General features: G+C 47.5%; 1 protein-coding gene across 2 annotated transcripts in view; it reads right to left on the bottom strand.

Annotated features, from left to right (window-relative positions):
* Positions 1-255: 255 nt before the first annotated feature.
* The window catches only part of ZNF407 (zinc finger protein 407), a 420,562-nt gene continuing 397,854 nt past the window's right edge, over positions 256-22,963 (bottom strand). For both annotated transcript variants that reach the window (XM_060029226.1, XM_060029227.1), the window contains one exon: positions 256-2,695. In XM_060029226.1, coding sequence (XP_059885209.1) covers positions 1,362-2,695 — 1,334 coding nt within the window. In that variant the 3' untranslated portion in view covers positions 256-1,361. The remainder of the gene's footprint in view (positions 2,696-22,963) is intronic.

The following is a 22,963-nucleotide window of genomic DNA, read 5'->3' as shown; positions in this document are numbered from 1 at the left end:
CTTCTCAATTTTTAGATACTAAGCATGACAGACTACGTTACTGTCACCAGAATCTAACTGGGCCACGTGCCAAACACTGAGAAAACGGCCCTGGGCTGCAGAGATGGCGGGCGGAACCCAGCACACTCGACGTGGGCAGATGAGGAAGGGAAATGAGTGTCAGACGCAGGCCAGTTCTCTTCAGTTTTTATAGCTGCCCATTGATTGGCTGGCTGCTGGAAAAAAATGTCATCATTATCTTTTAATGCTATAATTTTATTTCAAAGAAAAGAGAAACAGAACAGAAACAACCTTTGCATTTGGGGGAGGGGATGATTTTACAATTTTGGAAAAGGAAAAGGAGCAGTCGTATCAAGACACGAGTCAGCCGGCTATGGACTCGCATCCACAGTTGCGATGATCCCACAGCGAAGCACAGACAGTCCTGCCGGGGCCGAGGCTGCGGGGCACGGCTCTCTACCACTAATGTTTGATGTCAGCTCTTTCACGTGGACAGAAACCGCAGAGAAATCCTGCGAATATGATATCGACACTAAGAAACATTTGTTATAAAAGCAAAATATTGATACAAACAATATTTTCCAGAGTGCACATTTCATATAGACTTTATTGTATGAAACTAAGTCAAAATTAGAAGCATTGGGTTTTCTTAACCAAGGTTTATTTTAACTGAATATAAACGCCAAGGCTTTTCTTAACCGTAGTCTTAAGAAGGAATCTTTTAAGCAGAAGCAACCAGGGCGATGACCACACCTACGATGCCTGAAGGGAGGAAATCCATACATGAAACGAACAGGCTGCCTTTGGTTTGGGGACGCTGCGATCCTAAAATTTCCAGAAAAATGAAGAGGAGCCGACCGCTTCGACATGGTAATACGTGTAGCTGCAATTTTTAACCAAACGTGTAATAAAATGTTAAAACAGCGACATGCTGGACTGCAAGGGCAGCTGTGTCTCAAGCCATGAGACACACTGTTGTCACTCTTCTACTGCTGGGGCACAGTCCTTCCACAACTGAAACGGGAAAACATTTGTGGGGGGAACGAAAGAGAAAACAACTTAGCTTCTCGTCAGCACAGCGGACAGAACAGAGGGAAGAGCATCCAGAGAAGAACCAAACTGTAGACAGACCTGCCTCCGGCGGCCCCGCCCCACACGCGCGCCGGGCTCCCGCCCTGCGCGTCCACGTGCCCCGTGCGCGCGGTCGGCAGGGACGTCACCCGGCCCAGAGCCTGTGCGCGCTCCCGGGCAGCAGCCGTCACTGTCGCGAAGGCTTCGCAAACGGAGCGCAGGGAGCACGCGCCTTGGGTGCTGGTCGCTCCGCGTCCGCCCGGTGCCGGGGGTGGGGCAAGGCTCCGGGCTCAGGCCTCGTGAAGCTCGCTGCTCTCTCTATGGCTCTGGATTACCGCGGCCGCCGGGGAGTCCTCCTGGGTGTATATGACCATGCTCGTCAGCTGCTCTGTTTCGCCGGGGACCACAGCCTCGGCGCTGAGTGCGGCCCCGGCCTGCAGGATCTCCTGAGAGCCGGCCGTCTCTATCACGGTGTGCGAGTACACGCCCGTCTCGTCCTGAGCCCCCGGGGGCAGTTCTGTCACGATGTAATGAGTCGCCCCCTCGGGAAAGCCGCCGCCGGACTCCTGGACCATGGCCTGGACCAGCTCCTCGGTCACGATGATCTGCGAGATCTCGCCGTCCGACTCGGCCAGGTCCACGCGCTGGCCGTGGGCCTGGGCCTCCTGCATGATGATCTGGGAGCCCTCCCGGGCCAGCATATGCACGGTGCCCTCCTCGTTCACGATGACCTGCGTGACACCGTCCTTCATGAGCTGGCCGGCCGCGGCCGGGTCGCAGACTGCGAACTGCAGCACGCCCTGCACCACCTTCCTGAAGGCCAGCTGGGCGCGCTCCTGCGACGCGATCAGGGCCGCGGGCCGGACGGCGCGGCTCAGCGCCCCCGCGGGCTCCAGGGCGGTGCCACCGTCCTGCACGTCGTGGCACACGTGGATCTCGTGGGCCTCGGCCGGGGCTGCGGCGGGGTCCGCCGCCTGCCCTGGCAGCGGGACCAGCACGTCTCTGGGGCCGGCCCTGCCCTTCTCCTCGGCCGCGGCCCGGCCCTCCGCCCCTCCCAGCTCGGTGACCGCGCACAGCAGGGCGTCCAAGGCCGAGGCCGTGTCCGGCGGGGGGATGCCAGCCTCGGCCAGGTCTAGAATCCCCTGCTTGGTCACCTGCTGAATTGCAGGCCCGCTGGGGCTGAGGGGCGCGTCCATGCCATGGCCTTCCATCGGGGCCCCCACGACCACCACCTGCGTGGCTCCGTCTGCCAGCTGTTCCGGCACCCCAGGCCCGGGCGCCCCGCCGCCCACGGGCGCCCCGCTCTGCCCCGCGGCAATGACCTGCCCGTCCTCCGTGATGTGCACCACCCGGGCCACCTGGCCGGCCAGTGCCAGCGTCTGCAGCGTGGCCGCGGCCGTCTCCTCCACGGAGGCGTCCAGGGCGAAGTCCCCGTCGTAGCCCTGGATGATGATGACCTGCTGCACCGGCTCCGGCGGCGCCGCCGGCCTCCTGCTGCCCCGCAGGGGCCTGTCCTTGACCGGAGACTCCTCCGCCAGTGCGGCCGCCGTGAAGGGGCTGTCCGTCTCCACGAACGTGGCCCCCTGGCCCTTCAGACGGCATTCGTAGGACTTGGACACAATGCCTAGGGGAGACAGGGACCAGTTAGAGTCCAGAAAAATGACTTTCAGCCTTAAAAGTAAGACAGTTCTTCCATAGAAGCTTTAGAACCTCAGCTGCTCAGAGCAGCCGGCTCCCAGCCTCAGGGCCTCGGCCCGGCGCTGGGCGCTCGGAGGAATCTGACACGGGTGCTCCCGGCTAAGAGCGGTCACAGAGGACATCTGTGCTGTAAGTGAGCGATGCCCACACCTCTGGTCTACTGTCCGGATACAATCTCATCGGCCTCTCTTCGCTTTTCAGCTCCTGGGGAAGGGATACGGTCGAGTCCTCTCAATTACGGTCATTTCTAACAAAATACTCAGTCGGTGGTGGTGAGTGCAGACCAGTAACAGTCAGTAGCAGTATCTCCTAACCCAAAGGAAAAATCTTTTTTTTAATGTCCAAATATTAGCTACAGTATATTTGTTTCTTCAACAAAAAGAATGAAAGCTCTGCATATTAAATTTATAAATGAGCCCTGGATAAACACAGCTCTATGAGTTTCACCTTCTGTGTCGGGTGCTAAGCTGGGGGCAAAGGCGGCTGGCCCGCCAGGCGCGCCCCCCCACCCCTTCCCCGGAGGCCTGTGGGCGGAGACCCGGGCGCCCAGCCCAGATGCAGGGGCTCTGCTTCCGGGGCTCAGGGGCGGTGGACAGGCCAGAACTGAGTGCACAGCCGTGTCAGCCACGAGAGCCGATGCCACTCTGTCGCTCTGACGTCTGGCCAAGTGCCTGGCATGCAGCCACCATTCAGCAAAGATGCGTTTGTTGAATGACTTAAATATCGTGTAAGGTGAGAAGCACTACAGCAGAGAATAAACACACTCAGGCTCACAGCCAGCCGGAGGGAAAGGAATATTCAAGCTCTCCCTTGGGGCTGGGAAGGGGAAGAGCCTGGAGACAGAGCAGCCCAGGGCCAAGCAGAGGTGAGTCTGGGGGGCCGGGGTCTTGGGCTGGGCTGGCTTTTAGGGGATTAGATAGCTCGGCCCCCGCCAGGCTCTCCGGGCCTCTTCTGACAGGAGGCACTAAGACATCTGGACCACAGTCTGTGGAGAGAAGACACCTGTTGAATGTTTTTAAGCAGGAAAGTAAAACGAGTGCATCTGTTTTAGAATTGTGACAGAGGGTACAGCATTTATTATCATAAATACTAGCCCCAAATTCCTCTTAGTGAAAACACTGTGACTGTTTCAGAAAATGCAGAGATAAGCCCTTGGGACAAAGGCATATGCAAAATGCAGGGGTCAGGAGAGCCCAGAGGAGGGCAGGACTGGGGAGAGAGTGCCTGCAGGCTGCTGGCCTCAGCCCGATGGTCGGTCCCATCAGACAGCAACTGTCCCTCTCAGTCTGCATCTGAAGTCTGGACATCTGCCCGCCCAGGAAGGCACAGCAGCCCTGAGAGGCCTGCGGCTGCCGCCAGACTGAGAGTTTCAAGCCCGTCTAACAGATCCCGGGGCTGCAGGCCTGAGCTGGTCTCCTGTTACAAAAAGGAGGCTCTGGCCGCAGAACCGAGGGTGGAAGAGGAAGGATGCGGGGAGGGTGAGAGGCAGGGGCGGGTGCTGAGGACTGCAGGGTGTGTGCACACCCGGCCCCCAGTGCCACCTGTGACACAGGCGACACTTGTTTAATAACTCGACGGGGAAAGTATGAGTGAAAATTGTTGTCTCTGTCTTCATAAAAAAGAGTTTAAACAGAGTTCCTATTTTCTCCCTTAAGTCCTTAATTTTCTATCAGTTTTTTATTACAGCCTCCTTCCCTCCTAAGTAAGAGAATGATCTCTAAATGATCTATAGTATTTCTTTATCTCAATGGCAAACCACTTTTTAAAAATATTTCACTTTAGTCTCCCTCATGTAGGTCCTTTTTTAAAGAAAAGCACACTTTACCCTTACCAAAGGAGAAAAAAGGATTAAGACTTATTAGATTATTATTGCTAACATCCCTTAAACATAAGACAACAATTTTGCTTACTGCGTTGGTGCCAGTCCGTATGAAAGCATTTCTTTCAATACAGAGTCCACTTTAAGCAAAGACCCAGACAAGGCCTGCCTTTCAGCAGGTACAGCATCTCAGGCAGGAACCACAGAAGCTGTTAAATCATATTTACCAAGAGGACATAGCAGGCTCACATCCAGACTGTAGGCAATAGTCCCGGATTGCGAATCATGTGTGAAGTTATAAAAATGCAAACTCCTGGCCCATTCTGTGTGTGCTGGGACGTTTCATGTTCTGCGTCCACAGGTTCACAGGTCAGAAGTCTCAGGAAGTCAAGCCACTGCATCCCCCTTAACTCTTGAGGCCAGAGGGAGCCTCCCACTGGGTCAGGGTGAGGGAGCCACGGGGTCTCCCGGGGCCCTGTGCTGCGGGGTCAGTGGGGGCAAAGCTTGGGGTGCGTCCTCGGGACTGATTTTCTGTACACCATGTACTTTCAGCCTCCGAGGCTCTGATTCCTAGTGAGGAAGTGAAATGTGTAAGTAATCCATTTTTGTAAGCAAAGATTAGGAACGATTAACATTTATTCTTTCTCAGAGAACTCTCTATAGTGCGAATCTTAGAAAGCTCATGGAACCATAGACTCCGTGGTCAGGAAAAGACCTGTGGGTCAATGGGACCATCCCCAGGAGCAGAAAATCCTGTTTGCTCATTCAGAGAATGCGGAACACTGGGCCCAGCGGACGCTGCTCGGGGCTGGGCCATCAGCGGCGGGTGAACCAGGCCCAGCCGTGCCCGCACCAACCAGGCCAACATAAACCATCTTTTTTTTTTCTGGCTGCAGCATGTGGGATCTTAGTTCCCCATCCAGGGATCGAACCCATGCGCCCTGCAGTGGAAGCTCGGAGTCTTAACCACTGGACCACCAGGGAAGTCCCTACCATCACATCTTAAAAGCTGTTCAAACCTTCCCAGAGGACGGTCCCAAATGTCGCCGATTCCAGCTAAATGATCTCCCTAACTATGGCTTTCTCTTGTTTACCCTCCTAGGAAAGGGGGGGACAATGGGGACCACACAAGCAGGCTCCCAGCCAGCTCTGACTGAGGTGTTCAGTGGCAGGCAGCCACCGAGCACCCACTGCGGGGTGCCAGGCGGTCACAGCACAGGGCAGCAGTCCCCACACTGGGAATCCTACCCCGGGGGCTCTGCAGGCTGGCCCAAGATTATGTGAGCAGATGGAGAGTTCTAGGGAATCAGCCCAGTGTGTCTAAACTCACCTGCCCAGGGATGTGCCTGCCTTAGAGATATCCCCTCCACCTCCCCGTGACCCTCTGCTTTACAAAAGGAAAACACACCCTTCACCATGGGACCCTCAGGAGGATTAGAGTTCAGAAGATAAGCATGAGATCAGGTTAAACCACTCAGACCCTAGAAGAAAAGGGCTGAATCACCTGTGGTCCATATGCTTTAATCTAATCGTGTGGGCATTTTCTGAACTTTAATCTTCCTGAACTATCTCTCGTCAAAGAGGTCAGAACGGGGCTCAGCGTAGGAGCAGAAGGCCTGCCCGATGGGTGAGGCACCCCATGGGCTCTGAGTTCACCCCTCCACGTAGGCCTGGGTCTCACCTGGTGGGTATCGCCATCTCTGCTCAAGTTGCCACCTGCTAAGACCCCAAGATCTCCTGTCTACCATACTTGTCAACGTCTTCCTCTGCTAGGCCTGCAACTCCTCCCCTTGCCTCTACGTTTCTACCGTGGATGGAACACTGCCCGTGCCTTCCTTACACTCTGAACCTGATCCAGTTTGTTTCTGCCCATTCTCTAAATCGAAGGTCATTTTCAGTTTAGAGTTTGGGAGAAAAAAAGAAATATGGATACAAAACATAAATAAGGCATCCTTCAAATCACCCTCCCCCGTCCCTACCTGATTACTGCCCTTACATTAAAAGAGGAGGAACTACTGTAGCTGGGAGAGAACAGATACCCTGCTCTTTGGTATTCTCTGAGGGAAATGCTACAGGCTTGAGTCCAGGCAATTCCCTTCTTCAGTCTGCAACTGGATGCGAAACCTCTTGGGTGCAGAATTATCCTCTGAATCCCGTGCGGCACTGATAATTATGCCATTCTGAACTACTTACTGACTGTATCTGAATCCGGAGGTGGGTTAAGCCACGTCCAGACCATTAAGTGAACTACGTGGGTAAATACTGCTGTCACTATGGGGTGTGACAAAGCTCATCATCAACATCTTCACCTCAGCTCAGCCCGAGCCCAGGGAGCCCATCGCAGTTCATAAACGTGAGTGCAGGTCTATCTTTGATTCAGCAATTTAATAACTTCGAGTGCTGTCAGTACTGCTTTGAAAAATAGCACCTATAAAATGTAACAGCCTCAATCAGATTGAAAAAGATTCACCCACTGAAGACTCTTCCATTTCGCCCATAATGAATTAATGTTGAGCTATGTAGAAGTTCAAGTGTCATTTAAACTAATGTGAATCTCTTCTGTAACTTTACATTCTGACCGGGCTATGACCAAGAATTTACTGGGCACATCAACTTCAATTTTTGAGATCTTGCTAGTAACTATGAACTGTAACGCTCACTAATGCAAATGGCCAGATGGATACAGTATCTGGAACACAGCAAGTTTGTACAGATTTTATCCTTAACCGCTTAGTCACTGTTATTGCTCCAAAACTGCGTAAATCTTTAATGAAGCACGATAATCAACATATTATTTACATTACACTTGACAGTTTTCAAAGACAACGTAGGATTTCAGTATGCTAATAGTAGCTAATCTAATAATGTGTCTAAATCAGTCTTTTTTGGATCTGTTTCCAATAGGACAATAAGTAGCTTTGTGTAGAAGGTGCAAATGCAGGTGAAATGCAGCCTTATGCCTGTGTATGAAATCCCAACTCACTGCTTGTTTGCTTTCTTTCATGAGTACAGAGGTATTTTACTGCCTTCCCATAGCTCAACGTATTGAAAGTTTACAAGTCGGTTGAAATGAAAAGAGTTCTTTTGGGGGGGGGCGTGGTTTGAGGAGCTGTTTTCAGGGAGGTGCTTTCTAATTAGGCTCCCTTCTCCAGAAGATTATTGTGGAGCTCAGTGCCTTCTCACCTATCCCCTTTGAAGAGGACATCTCCAGAGCTGAAAACACAAGCTCCGTCACGCAGGAGCAGAGGGGTTAGGCTGCAGACTCATGCTCCCCGGAACCGTGCTAATGGCTCTGTTCTGCTGTCTGCCGAGCTGCTGGGAAGCTACAAATAGGGTTTACTACCTGACTACTTCCTTTTTGTGTGTGTGTGTTATTCTTTCGTTACTGTCATCATTTTTTCTCGCAGAATAAATACCTTATGCTTTTGTTAAGCTTACATTTAATTAAAACGTACAGAATTTGTGCAGTAAACTCAAATGAAACAAATAAAACAAGGCCCCCTCTCTTGAAGGCATACGTTGTGAATGAAAAATGTCATTACAGACTAAAAAATTTTGCAGTAAACAGGGCCTGCAGAGAGAAGTTTCCCCGTAATGACATCCATAAAATACACAAACGGCACTTTAGCGCCATCCTGAATATGGCATTTTCTGTGCTCTATACACAATCTAAATGGTTTGCTCATAGAGCATAATACTCCATTGGGTTTATAGAACAATCAATGTTCCATAAAATGATGTATTTATCCAGTAGTAGGCTCAGCAGTTACTGGTGTACGGCACCGCAGGACAGAGGCTGGGCTCGCACGCGGGCTGCAAACCTTGGCTCACCTCAACGGCTTCATCTCATCTGTGTCAAGTAATTTGTTGAAGACTCAGCTTGGCTTAAAAAAAAACTTGTAATAAAAATTCATAGAGTTTTCAGGAGAATGAAAGCTGATGACAATAGAAAGGTCACATTGTGTCTCCACTAAAGGGGTCAAAGGTCATGAGCAGTTCTAAAACCGAAAGTAGATTTCATGCATCGCCTAGCAGATAAAGATGGCATTAAAAGGACTTGTGTGGCTGAAATGTCGACCGCACCAGGGAAGCCTGTGCTAATATCCGACGTGAGCCACTTTGCTGCCAGCAGCCAGCATTTATTTTACATTTCTAAGCTACTTCTGAAACGGTGTTACATGTTTATACACTGCTAGGTTACGTCTCAGACGCCGTGTGTGTTTTAGATTTTATATTTAGGGAGCGCCCTAAGCTTGAAAACGCTAGGCTGCCTCACCGTCATAATTAAAGCACCTCAAATATGACGCAAGTAAAAAAGTAATGCCTTTTATATAAAAATTTGGGGCACGCATGACACTGTGCTTCTTAGGCCACATACAATTTTCCTCAACTTCAGTTTTAAGATGTAACTTTAACAAGAATGTTACGAAATCACACTTAATGTCTATTAAAATGAAATAATATTAACAGATTAGGCTAATAAATTAGAGCCGTATTTTAACGTCAAAAAAGCTTCTACGTTTCTCAAGTGAAAGCAGGAAAAATGACAAATTAAAATTCAATGAAATATAATCTTTTAGAAATTTCAAAGCAGGTAATAAAGTATTCTTATAATGGCAGTCACCAATAGTACAGCCAGTCAAATTGATATCAATAACTGCTCTATAATGTATTTATTTTTTTGGACAATAAAAATAACCGGTATTCCGGTATTCCTGCAGGAAGCCCCCCACGAGCGCCCCCTGCAGCCCAGGCTTGAATAAGTGCCGGATGCTCCCCGCACAGAATGCTCTGCATCCTGGCATCCCTGCAGAAAACCCCGACCAAGTCGTTCAGGAAAGACGATCACAGCCAGTGTGGTCCAGGATCGTAGTGGGCTGTGGACCAAAATGACAATTTCACCATCTTTTTCTTTTTTTTTTGAGAGGTAACAAAGGACGGTCAGTACCTTATGTCTATTATTTTCAAGGGTTAGAAATGCTTTCTGGCCAATGTTAATAAAATTCACACACAAATTAGAAATACTGAGGTTACTGGAGAACAAAATTAAAATGCTCTTCAGATTCTGCCATGCTTGTTGAATGTGATGGCTATACAGTGAGATTTATTTCAGAGCACAGGGCTTGTGCTGGTCATTCTGAAACCTACACTGCTGTGCACTGGCCTAAGGATGTGTTAAATACACGACAACCCGATAAATAATTTTGGTAATTATCTGCTTTATGCCACAAATAAGCACAGCGGTCTGTGTTAGAGAGTTATAGTTAAAGTCATCGCTCTGTCCTTAATTTCATGAAGGCCATTATGTTCTAGGAAGAGATGAGGAAAATTATTTTTCTGTGAAAAATTAACTGAAGTCCACATCATTTCTGAGAAGCTTTCACATAGGTTCAAACATACAGTTTTATAAGACACGCCGTGCGAGTTTTACTGAAGGAAGATGTACAAGAAGGCAGGAGCCAGATTTAGGTAACAAAAGCCTTAGTCCTTTTTTCCTCAATTATCACTAGTAGCACCCTTAGGACTGGCAGCGACCAAAGGTAACCAGATAAGACCCCTGAAAGAACTTCTAAGATATCCGGGAAAAACCAAGAATAAATTTAATGTTAAGTTGGAAATGCAGAACCGGCCAGGTTTCTAACTTTGCGTGGAGGGTCTCCACAGGCCTCGGTACTTCCATGGGCACTGAAGAGTGACAAAGAGTAAAAGACAATATTTTACCTTTAAAGTCACAAACCCTAAGCAATTTTGTATTATATCAGACCCTTAGGTATATACTATCACTCCCCTGCATGAAGATCTAATGGGAATCACACACACAAATCTCCCTCAGGAAGATGAGTCCTTTAAGGTCATCCTGACAGGCTTCTGGGCACGGATGCTGCGGGAGGGCATGTTAACTGCTTCTCTGCTCCTGCCGAGGCCTGTCCGTCAGGATGTGACCACAGAACTTTGGAAATTTGACTCGTGACAGAAATAGTGTCATCATGCTTCACGAATGTGACAAAACGGGACTAAAATTAGAAGGTAAGGTGCCCTGATCTCGTCATTTACCCTCAAAGAGCACTTCTTAAAACAGCCAGGTGGTTTACTAGCAGAAAGCGCTCAGATGCCTTGAACAAGGTAGGGAGGGTGGGGGCTGTGTGTGTCAGTGCACTTGGCATCCTGCATTCATTCTGGGGGTCACGGTGGGCCCTGGCCACCATGGGGGAGCCCATCTGGGACACTCGTGTGCTTCCCCAGTGCAGCTCTCACCCTGCACCTCCGACCTCACCTGTCTCGTGCTCGTGGTACCAGCTGATGAAAAGTAAACTGCGCCCCACATGCTTGCATTTGGGGAGCTTGGGGGCTTGAACAAGCAGTGGAGTTTTAGGCCAGCAGCATTTCTGAAGGCCTTCGAAGACTCCAGATAAACAGCAGCCCTGTCTGTTTACTGCAAGGCTGCCTCCGTTTGACTTAAAGATGTTAACTTAGACTAGCACTGACATTCTTTTGGGAGTTATGGAATCGGAAAGTTAGGAAGCCCGACGATCTTCTCCTAAATGTGCTCTGACCACTTATAAAACTCCCCATACAGATAATGCAATATTAGGAGACAAGGCCTAGCTTGCAAAAGTTGTAACTGTTACGCGCACTTAAAAGGTAAAATTACGCAACTAAGGAGCCCAGCCAAGCCGTTAGGGGGCCTCTGCTAACAGGCTGACTTCACAGGCCAGCAGCAGATTGAACTGGCCTCCTTTGTTTCTCTGGCAAACCCTACAAAAAAATCACATTCACTTTTGGAGGCAGGTTCAGATTTCCCGTGTTTCATAGTCCCTTCCTATCTTTGCTGAGGCAATGAGAGCAGGCTGACGTCTGTCTCCATCGTAGACACTTTTGTATGAAGGTAAAAAGCAAACCACTCCTCAGTCACAGCACAGAGGCACCATTAAAATCAAATTTACAGTATGCGGGACATGCAGCTGGGCAGAGCTCACTGTTAGTATTTTAATCATTTGCAGGGCTTTCGGAGGTCCCGCATCATTCATGGCCGAGTGGCGGCAGCACTGGTACACTCAGAACGACGCGCGCTTCTTCTCCGCGTACTACACGAATCATCCGCTCTGGGCACGCGGCTGCTGCCTTCCTGTTAGGCTGCTGTGGGTGAGGGTGCCCTGAGCATCTCGTGGCTGGGACCTGCCCCCGAGGATGGGCTCTGACGACAGCAGACACCCTGAGTCTGGAGAGTGAGAACACGGGGCGCCGGTGCCCAGGTGTGGGCGGCAGGTGCCGAGGAAGGTCCGGCAGTGAGGACCTGACCACTGAGCTCTAAGACAAGCAGAGTCAACGCTGACTCGAGTCCGTGAAAGTTCGAGGGAGTAGTGGTTGTTGGCCTGTCCTTCCCGGGGTCCACCAGGCTGACTCGGGGGGCGCTGGGTGCTGTCCTGATCTAAGGCTGGTCCGCCCGGCACTCGGCCTTCTCTGCAGTGAGGACAGGACAGAGGCAGGGCAGGTCGGGGTTGGGGAGACTACTGGTCAAGGTGGAAAACAATGATTTATTTTCTTCTGAGCCAGTGAATTCCACCATCTTTATTTTGAACATCTTCCTAAATACCTAAGTTAAACTCCTCTGTTAAAATTGCAGAATATTTATATGCCTGGGATAAGAAACGCTAAAACTGATTTAAAAATATCAAACAAAAGACAAATTTTGAGGCTTGAACCCTCGCTTTGAAATGAGTGGAATGAATGAAAATAAACTTACAAATTGAAACACTGGCTGAAACGCCAGCCATTGAAATCTCAGGTCCATGACATGGACATGCCAGGCGCCAGCAGCTGCCCCGCTCCTGCCGGGCGGTGCTCCCGAGGGGCAGGGAGGGGTCAGGGACCCTTTGAAAGCACAGGACAGCTGAGCGGATGCGTGCACGGTGGGACGCCAGCACCGCAGCAGGACACGTAGCTGCTGTCACGTGTCTAGAGGTAGCGCTTTGTGCCCCGGGGTCTCAGCAGTGGCGCACGCCACCTGTAAAGTCCTCCAGCAAATCTCCGTGGTGCAGGTTCTGAACCAGGATTCAATATCCAGTGAGGCGAGAGTCCAGCCAGGGGGACAGGGATGCACACAGCATTACACGATTCCTTTGGGCTGCATCCAGAGGAGAACCTGAAAACCATCTCTCTGAAATATTACTGGTTCGCTAAGGGGTTGAAAGGCTTTAAGTGGGCAGCCCTGTTAAGGAGAGTTCGAGGTTGCTCTCCGATGGGCAGACACACAGCCACCAGACAAACGATGTCGGGGACCTAACACCAATCCCTAACAGGCATTTCTCAAAAAGCTCTAGGGCGACATACTTTCAGCACAACTTCCACATCATTACGAACTGAATTGGACAGCAAGAAATCATCTCCCAAATAACAGACCTGGGCATTGAAAGATGCTGAGTCATCAAAGGAAGACGGGCGATTACTTACCCTTGATTTGACCAGGACAGAAAGGCACAGCAGAGCAGGTGAAACCCTTCAAGAGAATTCAAAACCAGCGAAGAAACAAAGTGTTTCGTGGTAAATTCTCACTTACCCAGTAAGACTAATCCTTAAATCTCTAGGTGTTCTAAGGTTTTAGTTCCACTTATATTACTAACTTAAATTTGCTGGATGCTCCAATTCAGGAACTTGGGTATTTCAGATCATTTTCTTAATTATTTATGCAACAATACTATTAATATAAATATTAACATTGAGGCTAAATTCCTGTATTTAATCCCTTACATCAGTAAGGCAAACGTGAACTTTTTAAGGAATGAATAATCTATTTGAAGATACTGGTATGACAGATAATTACAATAATAATAATTACAATAAATAAAATATAAAGTAACTAGATAACATACGAATAGCTATGCCTTCGAAGAAAGAACTCCCTTGGTCTAGGCTAGGGATCAGGAAAGTACTCACTGACACCCGGGCCTTGAAGGCTGAGTAGGAATTTGTCAGGAAGTGAAGAAAAGAGTGGTGAGGACCCCACGCCATTCTAAGCATACGGCAAAGCCAGCAAGTGGTGTGGCTTGGCTACAAAATCCTAGCATGGCAGGACGGCAGAGGGACAGAGTGAAAAGGCGGGACTCGTCAGATCCCGCGAGGCCCAAGCGCGTGAATCTGGGTATCGGATAGTGACAGGAAGGCACTGAAGCCAGTGAAGCAAGGAAATGACATGTTCACATTTGCATTCTTGGGAACGAATTGTGGTGAGGCTGCAGGACTGTCTCTGGCAAAGGTGTTCAATGCAAGGAGCCTCACCTGGAGGCCTCGCAGGGGCCGAGGTGCAGGAGACTAAGAGGTGAGGGCAGGGCACGTGCGTGGTTTCAGTGGGGACAAAAAATGGGGAGGGCCTGGGGGATGCTGCGGGGGCCTGGACAGACCTGTCAAAGGGAACTGCAGCTTGCACGCCTCTGCTGCTCGTTCCCGCACACGCGCTCTCTGCACGCCTCTGCCGCTCGTTCCAGCACACGTGCTCCCTGCACGCCTCTGCCGCTCGTTCCCACACACGCGCTCTGCACGCCTCTGCCACTCGTTCCCGCACACCGCCTCTGCTGCTCGTTCCCGCACACGCGCTCTGCACGCCTCTGCCGCTCGTTCCCGCACACGCACTCTGCACGCCTCTGTTGCTCGTTCCCGCACGCGCACTGTGACCCTGTGCTCGCTCCCCTGTTCCTTTCCTGTTCAGCTCTGCTTCCTCCCCCAAAACATCCACCTAGCGTGGGAAGGGACCTCGAGGCTCCGTGTTGCGCCAGCGCCTAGCCCGACGGCACCAGGGGTTTCCACACAAGGAAGAGAAGGAAGCAGTGCCCGTGGGGCAGAGGTCCCGGGCCCAGGCGGAGGCAGAGGTGAAAGATTCACGTGGAACAGCCCCGGGCTTTCCCTGTGGACTCTGCCCTCGAACGGAGCACAGCACCCCTCTGCTTTAGTTCACGTCCTGAGCCGCTCCCCCTCCCCTCGCCACTGTCTGGGCTGCAAGGTCCCCGGACAAGGACGAGGTCCCGGGTGCCTTCTGACCCTCCAGCAAGCGGTGCACGGCGGTGCTATGGGGGACGCGGGGCATTTGGGACAGCAGGAGCAACTGTTTCCACTCTGACTTCAAGGAAATCAGTCAAGCAAGAATTTAAACATTTTCTCCTGTAACAGGAGAAAAGCCTGAGACTCCAGTTTCTGCTCCGTGAGCCTGGACGGAGGCTGCTCAGGACACACAGCCGCGGGGCTGTCAGTGTGACACTGGCCTGGCGGCTCTGCCCATTATAGAATTTGAACGTGTTTCTGTCCTCGGCCATGTACTAGTTAACGTACCCCCTTAGACTGCAGCTTAATGACTGGGAGCGTCAGAGCAGCGATCAGTAAAATGTAAGTCAAGGGGGAACGTGCTATGATACGAATTCTGCAAATCTGCCTCAGATGGACTTCCAGAATGATCCTTGTATTCATCTGGTCAAGCTTCTTATATAGCACATAAAGTTATCTCTGCTACTTTAAAAGCCAATTAGAAAGGGGGAATATTACATCCATATACGTACAATATCATATCCCGAAGAGAAAGAAAACATATCAATTTAATTTTTCAAGAATAATGACGCTGCACAGGCAAAATATGTTATTTGCAAATGAGTGCTTGCAAATAGCAGGCTCTCTTATCTTGTCATTTCAAAGCAAAGCAAACATTTTAAACGTAATTATAAAAATGTATGAAAATACTCCAGTTGAGTTTTTTTTAAAGGCAGAAAATGTCAAGGATTCCAGCATCGCTCAAGAGTGCAGCTCTCAGTTTAGAAGTCAAGCTGAGAATCAGATTCCTGTGCGAGAACCAAGTACCTAGTTGCTTATCTTTTGGCATCGTGCTTTGGGCCAAGGGAAAGGTTGGGCTTGGCAGGCAACTGCACGTTTGCTGCTACCAGCATTGAGATGGGGGCCCCAAATAACGAGGGGTGACCTCCCCCAGGCAGTGCGTGGGAGGCTGAAAGGAGATCTCAGTTAGGGAAAGAGACCGAGGGCACACTGGTGACTGGAGAAGAGTCAGAGCCGGAGAGATGACTAGGCAGTCAAGACCCTGGCGGAAGGCGTGAAAGAAGAGGGTGATCGACCGTGTGAAAGGTCAGAAAGAAACAACATCAAGACTGGAAGTAGGTCTCGAATAGGTAATGTGTTACCAGGAAGACCACGGCATTTATCCCCCAACCTGAATACTGTTGAGAGAAGCAAGGGCAGTGATTGGTCAGAACATGAAACAGGGGGCGCAGACCACACACCGTTGTAGATAAACCAGGACATATGTTGGCCTAGGTTCCACGACTAACATGGTACAACGATCCTGGCGTTTTTCCTTTAGAGCACATTGGTACTGAGTATGAACACCCACACACGGCATTAATCAGAATACAACACTACCTGATTAGTGGCTTCATTAATAGAAAGGAGAAAAGGAAGGTATTCAAAACTTGGAATAACATTTACAGAAATATGGAAATTCATATGTTTTCCTTCACCTCTATTCACTATTAAATGTCATCAAGTGTTTTTCTGAACAAAAATGTCCCACTCTTTCTTGGAGTAGCAAGACAATCAGAATGACAGTACTGAATTAATTCCTCATTTGCTGGCTGAAAGAAACTCGAAGCTGAATTGCCAAAGGGCAGACTAGAGAGAGTGACACCATACATCTCAGCTTTTATATATGTCCATTTGATTACTGCGCTTGTATGTCTGTATTATCTTGCTGGTCTAACAGCTGTTGTCTTACTTCATTTACAGAGTGCCAAGGTATCTATTAGTAGTAACTAAGCTGTGAAAAGTATTACTAAATAACTGGAATTCTTAATAGAAATTCCAGGAAGTCCAGTGGATAAATCACAGACATAAAAGGAAGGAAAAAATACCTCCTAGGAAAGGTTCCACTAAATGCGCCTTAGAAAAGCTGGCCTGGGACTGCAGCCCGCCCAGGGGCCAGGGTGCTCCCACAGGAGCCTCCCCTGGACCTCCTGCGCTGTGCCTCCAGCGGTGGAAAATCCAGCCTCACCTGCTTTTTTTTCAGGTGCTTTGAGTAACTTCTGTCGTCTGGGCCTCCCTCTGACTAGTGACTCCTACTGGCTGGAATAAACACTGTTTGCTTTTTCTGCTCTTATTTTTGACACTGTCCTGGCTGGTGATTAAACAACCACAGATCAACCTTGTATGCCAGTTTTCCCTATCCAACAGACAAACAACCCTGAAAATTATAACTTAGCCAGCCCACCTCACTGAGCTTGGTTCTTTCTTAAAAATACACTTTTATTATTCAATTTTTGGTTTTACTGTCCCACTTTTTGAATTTATTTATGTGTAGAATCAGAATACTAAACATTCTAACTGATATACTCAAAATTAGCTTGAATTTTGGACACAGCATTATTAATAGAGAAGGCTTCATTCCTTTTCAATCTACAAAGAAAATGTCACGAACATAACTTATCTGGCCCAAACTTAGCTTGGTCATACTGAAGGTCAGAGGGCAAGGGGCATTTGGGAGGAAAACACCAAATCCCGATAAGAGACTTTTCGGCTTGAACCTTCACAGAACATGTGGATCTAGAGAGAGGAAGTTTTTTTTTTATTATTATTAGGCTTAAATTCAACACTATGAAAAGAGAATATCAAGGAAGAGAGGCCATTAGCGCACGGATTCTTTGCACGGCCACTGAAAGGGGCTGAGCCGTGCTCCTGGTTCTGCCCGTGACAGATCCCGAGACTGGACCGGTGGGGACAGGCCTCCGCGGTGCTGATGGCCACGGTCTTGCCGTGGACCGGCTCGGCTTTCTATCTATTGGATGATGAGTGCATTCACCTTACGTATCAGAATGATGAAACCTTTCCCGGAACACCCAAATACGAGACAGACGGGAAGGGAAGCAGTGCGGGCTGGGTGGGCAGAGAGCTCCAGAGCTGCCCGGCGTCCCATCCGCCTCCCTGAGAAGGCCCAGGCCTCTCGGTACCTCGTTTAAGACCCATCGGGTCAGGTGCTCTCAGCTTCTCGTCGCTGGAGAGTTCTGCGAGTCCAGGATAATGCCGGTACTCTCGGGGATAGCTGACCAACCTGACCCTCGCCACTGTCTAGTCTACAGAAAACATCATCTAATCATGGGTCTCATATTGTTACCTTTAAAAAATGAGGTGGTGTAGCCAGATCCTTTCCTGTTAATATATGAATAATAAACATTCTCTTAAATATCTTAACACACCTCCACCTCCACAATACAGTAGCTGACTGTGTTATTTAGATTTGGAAATTAATGGGCTGATGGTAGCATTACAGCTCACGTGGATTTACAGTCATCGTATTTGGCCCAGTGTGATTTCAAATAAGAATTACTTCTGATTGTTTGAGTGGAAATTCAGAAACATGAAAAGAAGCCATGTTAAAACTGGCTGGTTCATCACATGCAAGTACTGCACATTAAGATGGGAAATACCCATTCATGAAGATAATGAAAATGGACATGAATATAATAAAATACCCGGTTTACAGACTCTGAGACCTACCTAAGCAGTAGATTTGCTCCTTCTACTTAAAAGCATGTTCATCCAACCCCACCCCAATTCATATTTGATCTGCAGTCCAAAAACAAAGCCCTGTGGTCTGTTAGCACAAAACCTTATAAAATGACTCAAGATTCTCGACATTCAAGTTTCCATTTTTTAAAAAGAAGAGGGTGCAGGGGTGACAAGTATAATAGCCGAGAACAAACAGTGCAGCAAAGAAAGCAGCAGATCAATGGATGCCCCCCGACTCTGGCGCTCATGAAACAGCCACGTGAATAGCACCGCGGAGAACAGAAGACGATGACGATAAAATTGGTGCTTTTGTTTTATAAGGCTGGCACAGACGGGCCTGGCAGCCTTCATGTTTCATTTTCATGAAACTTCAGCCACATTTCCAGGGCAACATTTCCACTGTTTGCAGGCAAAGGGTCCCTGTGCAGGAGGCCAATGGCTTGCCAATGATTTTGCTGAATGCCCCAACTTAAGCCAGAAAAAGGAATTTAAACACTCAGATAGGTTGAGTACTGATAATCCTATCTAACAATGTAAACTGAATGATTTAGTTATTAACATGCATTTTAATTAAAATGAGTAACTTTTAATTCCCAGTTAGACATAAAACTTTCTGTTGAGATGATCACAGCTATACATTTTACATGCATACATACTTTTTTCCTAATCTAGCTGAAAAAAACAGTCCTCATTCAGACACATATTGCTGATACTGCATTCTTTTACTTTACAATGATATCCTAGAAGAAAGTCTTGGCTACAATGGAATGTGCACCAGTATGTTTAGCCTGAGTTGACTGCAGCAGTAGCTAGGGTAAGAACCCAGAAGACTCTGATATACAAAAACATCTTTAGTCTTAGCCCAAAACATTAGGTATGTGGTGATCTTTAGTAGAAAGTAAGAAATTTTAAACAACACCACAGGTTCAATAAGTGATAGCTTTTTTCCCCCCAAAACCAATCAAATATCATATGGTTTTAGTCATATCTGGCATATTTATATGATTTACTCACAATAAAATTAATATACAACTAATATATTTATTTCATGCCACCTAGCTTAAACATATCAACGAAAATCTCATTTGTCACTACCAACTGTCACGTTTTAGAAAAAGGCCATATATATGAGATAGGAACAAGGCTATTTTAAACTCAGACCCACCCCCCCATCAGAAGGATTACTGAGGGTTGTTCCTAATACTGGAAGAATAGGAAAGGAAGACACACCACCAGCAAACTCTAAGCCAAACAACCCAAACCAGTCTGAACAAAGTCTAAGGTAACAGGATCCGTGAACAATATGGAATCTTCTAGTGGCTTCTTGAAGTCAAAGCCAGAGCTATCAAGGAATCTAGTTGTAGAGGCTTTGTCTCCTTATAAAAACAAAATACCCTTTCATGAAATTTTATGTAAACAGGTTAATTTTGTGCGCTTGTTCAAAGGGCAAGACATATTTTCCCTAAAATGCTACTATATATTCCTAAAAACTGATCTAATGCCACTTCTGTGAATTATGAAAACTTTTTACAGAAGTTTTCATAATTTCTAAGGATGTTCTAAGGATGTCAGAAAAGGCCAACTGCTCTCATCGACTAGAACATTTTCAGTAGCGTTTTATATTTTGGCCCCAAAGATCAAAATCTTATGCTGACCATATTTCCATATCTCTCAGTACCTTTTTACAGAAGCACAGAGCACAGACACCAAAGGTTGAAAGTAATCAAAATAATTCACAACTGCTTAGCACCTCTTAATGCCCAAAATAAACCTAGCAGTTTAGCAAATTTAAAACTTTTGTCATTGATTATTAAATCAGCTGGCTCCCTGCAAATATTTCTCTGTACTAATCTTCAAGTATATATATACTTAGTCGGAGGTTGGACTCACATCAAGATGCAGGGCACTTGACCTGGCAAGTTACTCATTTTAACCAACAGCTTAGATAGAGCCACAGGGGCAGCTTATCAAACCTGACCACAATAGAATGTTACGGCTGCCATGGAAGGGAACCCCATCTTTGGCCACTTTAAGAAAACACAGTACTTGCAAAGGAGAGAACTGCATTCAGTGCCAGGAACTGTGTTTTAATGGAGGGGCACAGACTGCAACACGTCCACATGGAGGTGACGCAGGAGGCAAAGGCTCCCTGTCCAGAAACCTCACCATAGGAACAAAGGAGGGAGGGAGGGACTGAGCAGGCTGCCTTGGCAAATCTAGATTTGGTGGGTGGAATTACGGACATAAAAACAGTCTGCAAGTATCTGGCAAGCTGCCATGGAGAAGAGGGATTGCACATCCCCGTGTAGCTCTCTCACCAGGAGAATTTTCTAAAAATTAGAGCAATTCACTCATGGATACACACGTGGAAAGATGCTCAACGTCATTAGTCACTAGGAAAATGCCAATTAAAACCACACAAGATACCACTACACACTGACTAGAAGGGTTAAAGTTAAAAAGACTGATAACGCCAAGTGCTGGGAGGACGTGGAGCACCGGGAACTCTCGTGCGTTGTTAGTGGGAATGCGAAATGGTACAGCCACTGTGGGAACCAGTTAGGCAATCTCTCAACACATGACCTCGAAATCCCGTTCCTAAGGAAATGAAAGCGTATGTCCACACAAAGACCTGTGCCCAAATGTTTACAGTACCTGTACTCATTATCACCCACAACTGGAAACAATCCAAATGTCATCAACAGGAAAACCGAAAAGCACACTGTGGTACATCCATGCAATGGAGTAATGCTCAGTAATAAAACAAATGGCTGCTGGGCGCAACAACAGGAACGAATCTCAAAGGCATTAGGTGGAAAAAAAGGCTACACACTGTACAATCTCATTTATGTGACATTCTGGAAAAGACACTACTACAGGGACAGCCAAGAACTGGGGGTCGGGTGAAGGGACACCAGGAGACATCAGGGGTGATGGAAAAGCTCTGTAACTTGACTGTGGCAATGGTTACATGACTGCACACATTGGTCAAAACTCATCCAGCTGCAAACCTAAAAAGGATTAAATTTACTGTTTGTAAACTGAACCTCAGTGTTCTTTTTAAAGTCAATGCTCTACATAGAGACACTTGAGTTCCTTGTCACGAAAAGTTCTTGAGCAGCATCTAGATGACTTCCCGTCACAGGGGTTACGGGTCATGTTCCTGCATTCAGTGGCCAATTGATCCTTTTGCATCTAAGGAACTTAGGAGCTGAAAGTTATACAGCACCATGACTTTCTTTTCCTTTCTTTTCTTTTCACCATGACTTTTCTTTTCCTCAAACATCTCCAGTTGTTTAGAGCAACTCAAAGACTTACTTTTAGCAGCTGAAAACAAATCTGCTCTGTCCAGTGTCATATTTATTTTCTACAGACAATGCAAATCCTATGGTTCCTATAACCTTCTGAAGTCTAACAATTACAAAAATCATTAGGCTGAATTATCATTTACTTTTTTTTTATCTTATCGATGATACAGAAATGGGCAAGGCTAATTCAAAGGGCAATGAATATACACAGAAGCCAAATATGTATAAATTAGATACCTAAAAAGAGGAGATGCAAATTATCTAAGGCTGAAGGTGGACTCTTATCAGGAAGGCTTAGTGTTATGTCTGTAGGAGATACCAGGAAGTTTTCCCTGCTATTTGTATTGACATTTGTGAATGTACGTTACACTCTATTTAATTAAGGAAAGGCCATATCTTAAGTGAATGTGGCTTTATATAAAAATGGGGATGTGACTATCTACCATATGGCTGTAACTGTGGTCAATTAACATTGTTTTTTATTTTCCATTTATCCTTTATTTAGTTATACTTGTACTGAACATTGGCTTTCTGCTTCGTTTCGTTGTTGTTTTGCTTGTTTGTTTTTGGTATGCTCCAGTGGAAGCCGTATGTGAGAGACCCACGGTGCTCCCTCACCAGCCCTGAGTGATCTCATGGTTACAGTGACAGTGTGAGAAGAATGTCAAGCTGTTGCTAGTTTAGATGGATCTGTGTGTGCGTAGAAAGCATGAGAGTGAGTGTGCTCCAATACTGCTACAGAAAGGGGGGAAATCCCACAGCTGTTCCAATGGTCATTAGGGGCTTCTCTTTTATACTAATAATACTGATGACCACTTACAAACATGATAAGGCTTTTTTTAAATCTGGCCACACTGCTCTCTTTTCCTTAATAACGTGATTTTAGGTAGACTTCAAGACTCAGGTAGCTACAGATTAAAATCCAAGCTTGGCTACTAACTAGCTATATGTGCCGAGACAGCTTATTTAACCTTTCTAAGCTTCTGTTTCTGTCTTCAGGATGGGGTAACAGCAGCTTGCAGGGTATTTTAAGTATTGGGAACAGTGTGCAAAGCACCAGGCAGCACATGCTGGGCCTGCAGTGCTTCATACATGGCGGACACCCTTGTTCCTGATTCCTTCCAGAACTGCTGACTTCAGAAGTCACTATTGCTTCTGAAAAAAACCTCCTATACCATGAGTCTGACCCAATATTTATAACAGTGCTTGGTGGTATCACACATGGAGCTAAGCTGCTCCCCACATGCTCTGCCACGGCAGCTTTCAAAGCTGCTTTTCACAAGTTAGGATGGTGTTCAGAAGGCTGTGTGTTAGAAAGAGCGTAAAAAATTTAATGAATTTACAGTTAATTGCAGCAGCATCAATACTGGTTGATTTAAACAGTGCATGTTTTGGGAGAAGCATTATGCAGCAGAACTTTGTGTTCTGATTGGCAAAGAGGGTCTATTTGCAGACTATTAAATGCACGTACTCAGCTACAAGTTACTGATGAGTTTATGATATTTAATGGTTTATC

Source organism: Delphinus delphis, chromosome 13 (assembly GCF_949987515.2).
Source record: "Delphinus delphis chromosome 13, mDelDel1.2, whole genome shotgun sequence".
NCBI lineage: Eukaryota > Metazoa > Chordata > Mammalia > Artiodactyla > Delphinidae > Delphinus > Delphinus delphis.
Note: the sequence above shows the minus strand (reverse complement) of the source record. Positions and strands in the feature narration are given on the sequence as shown.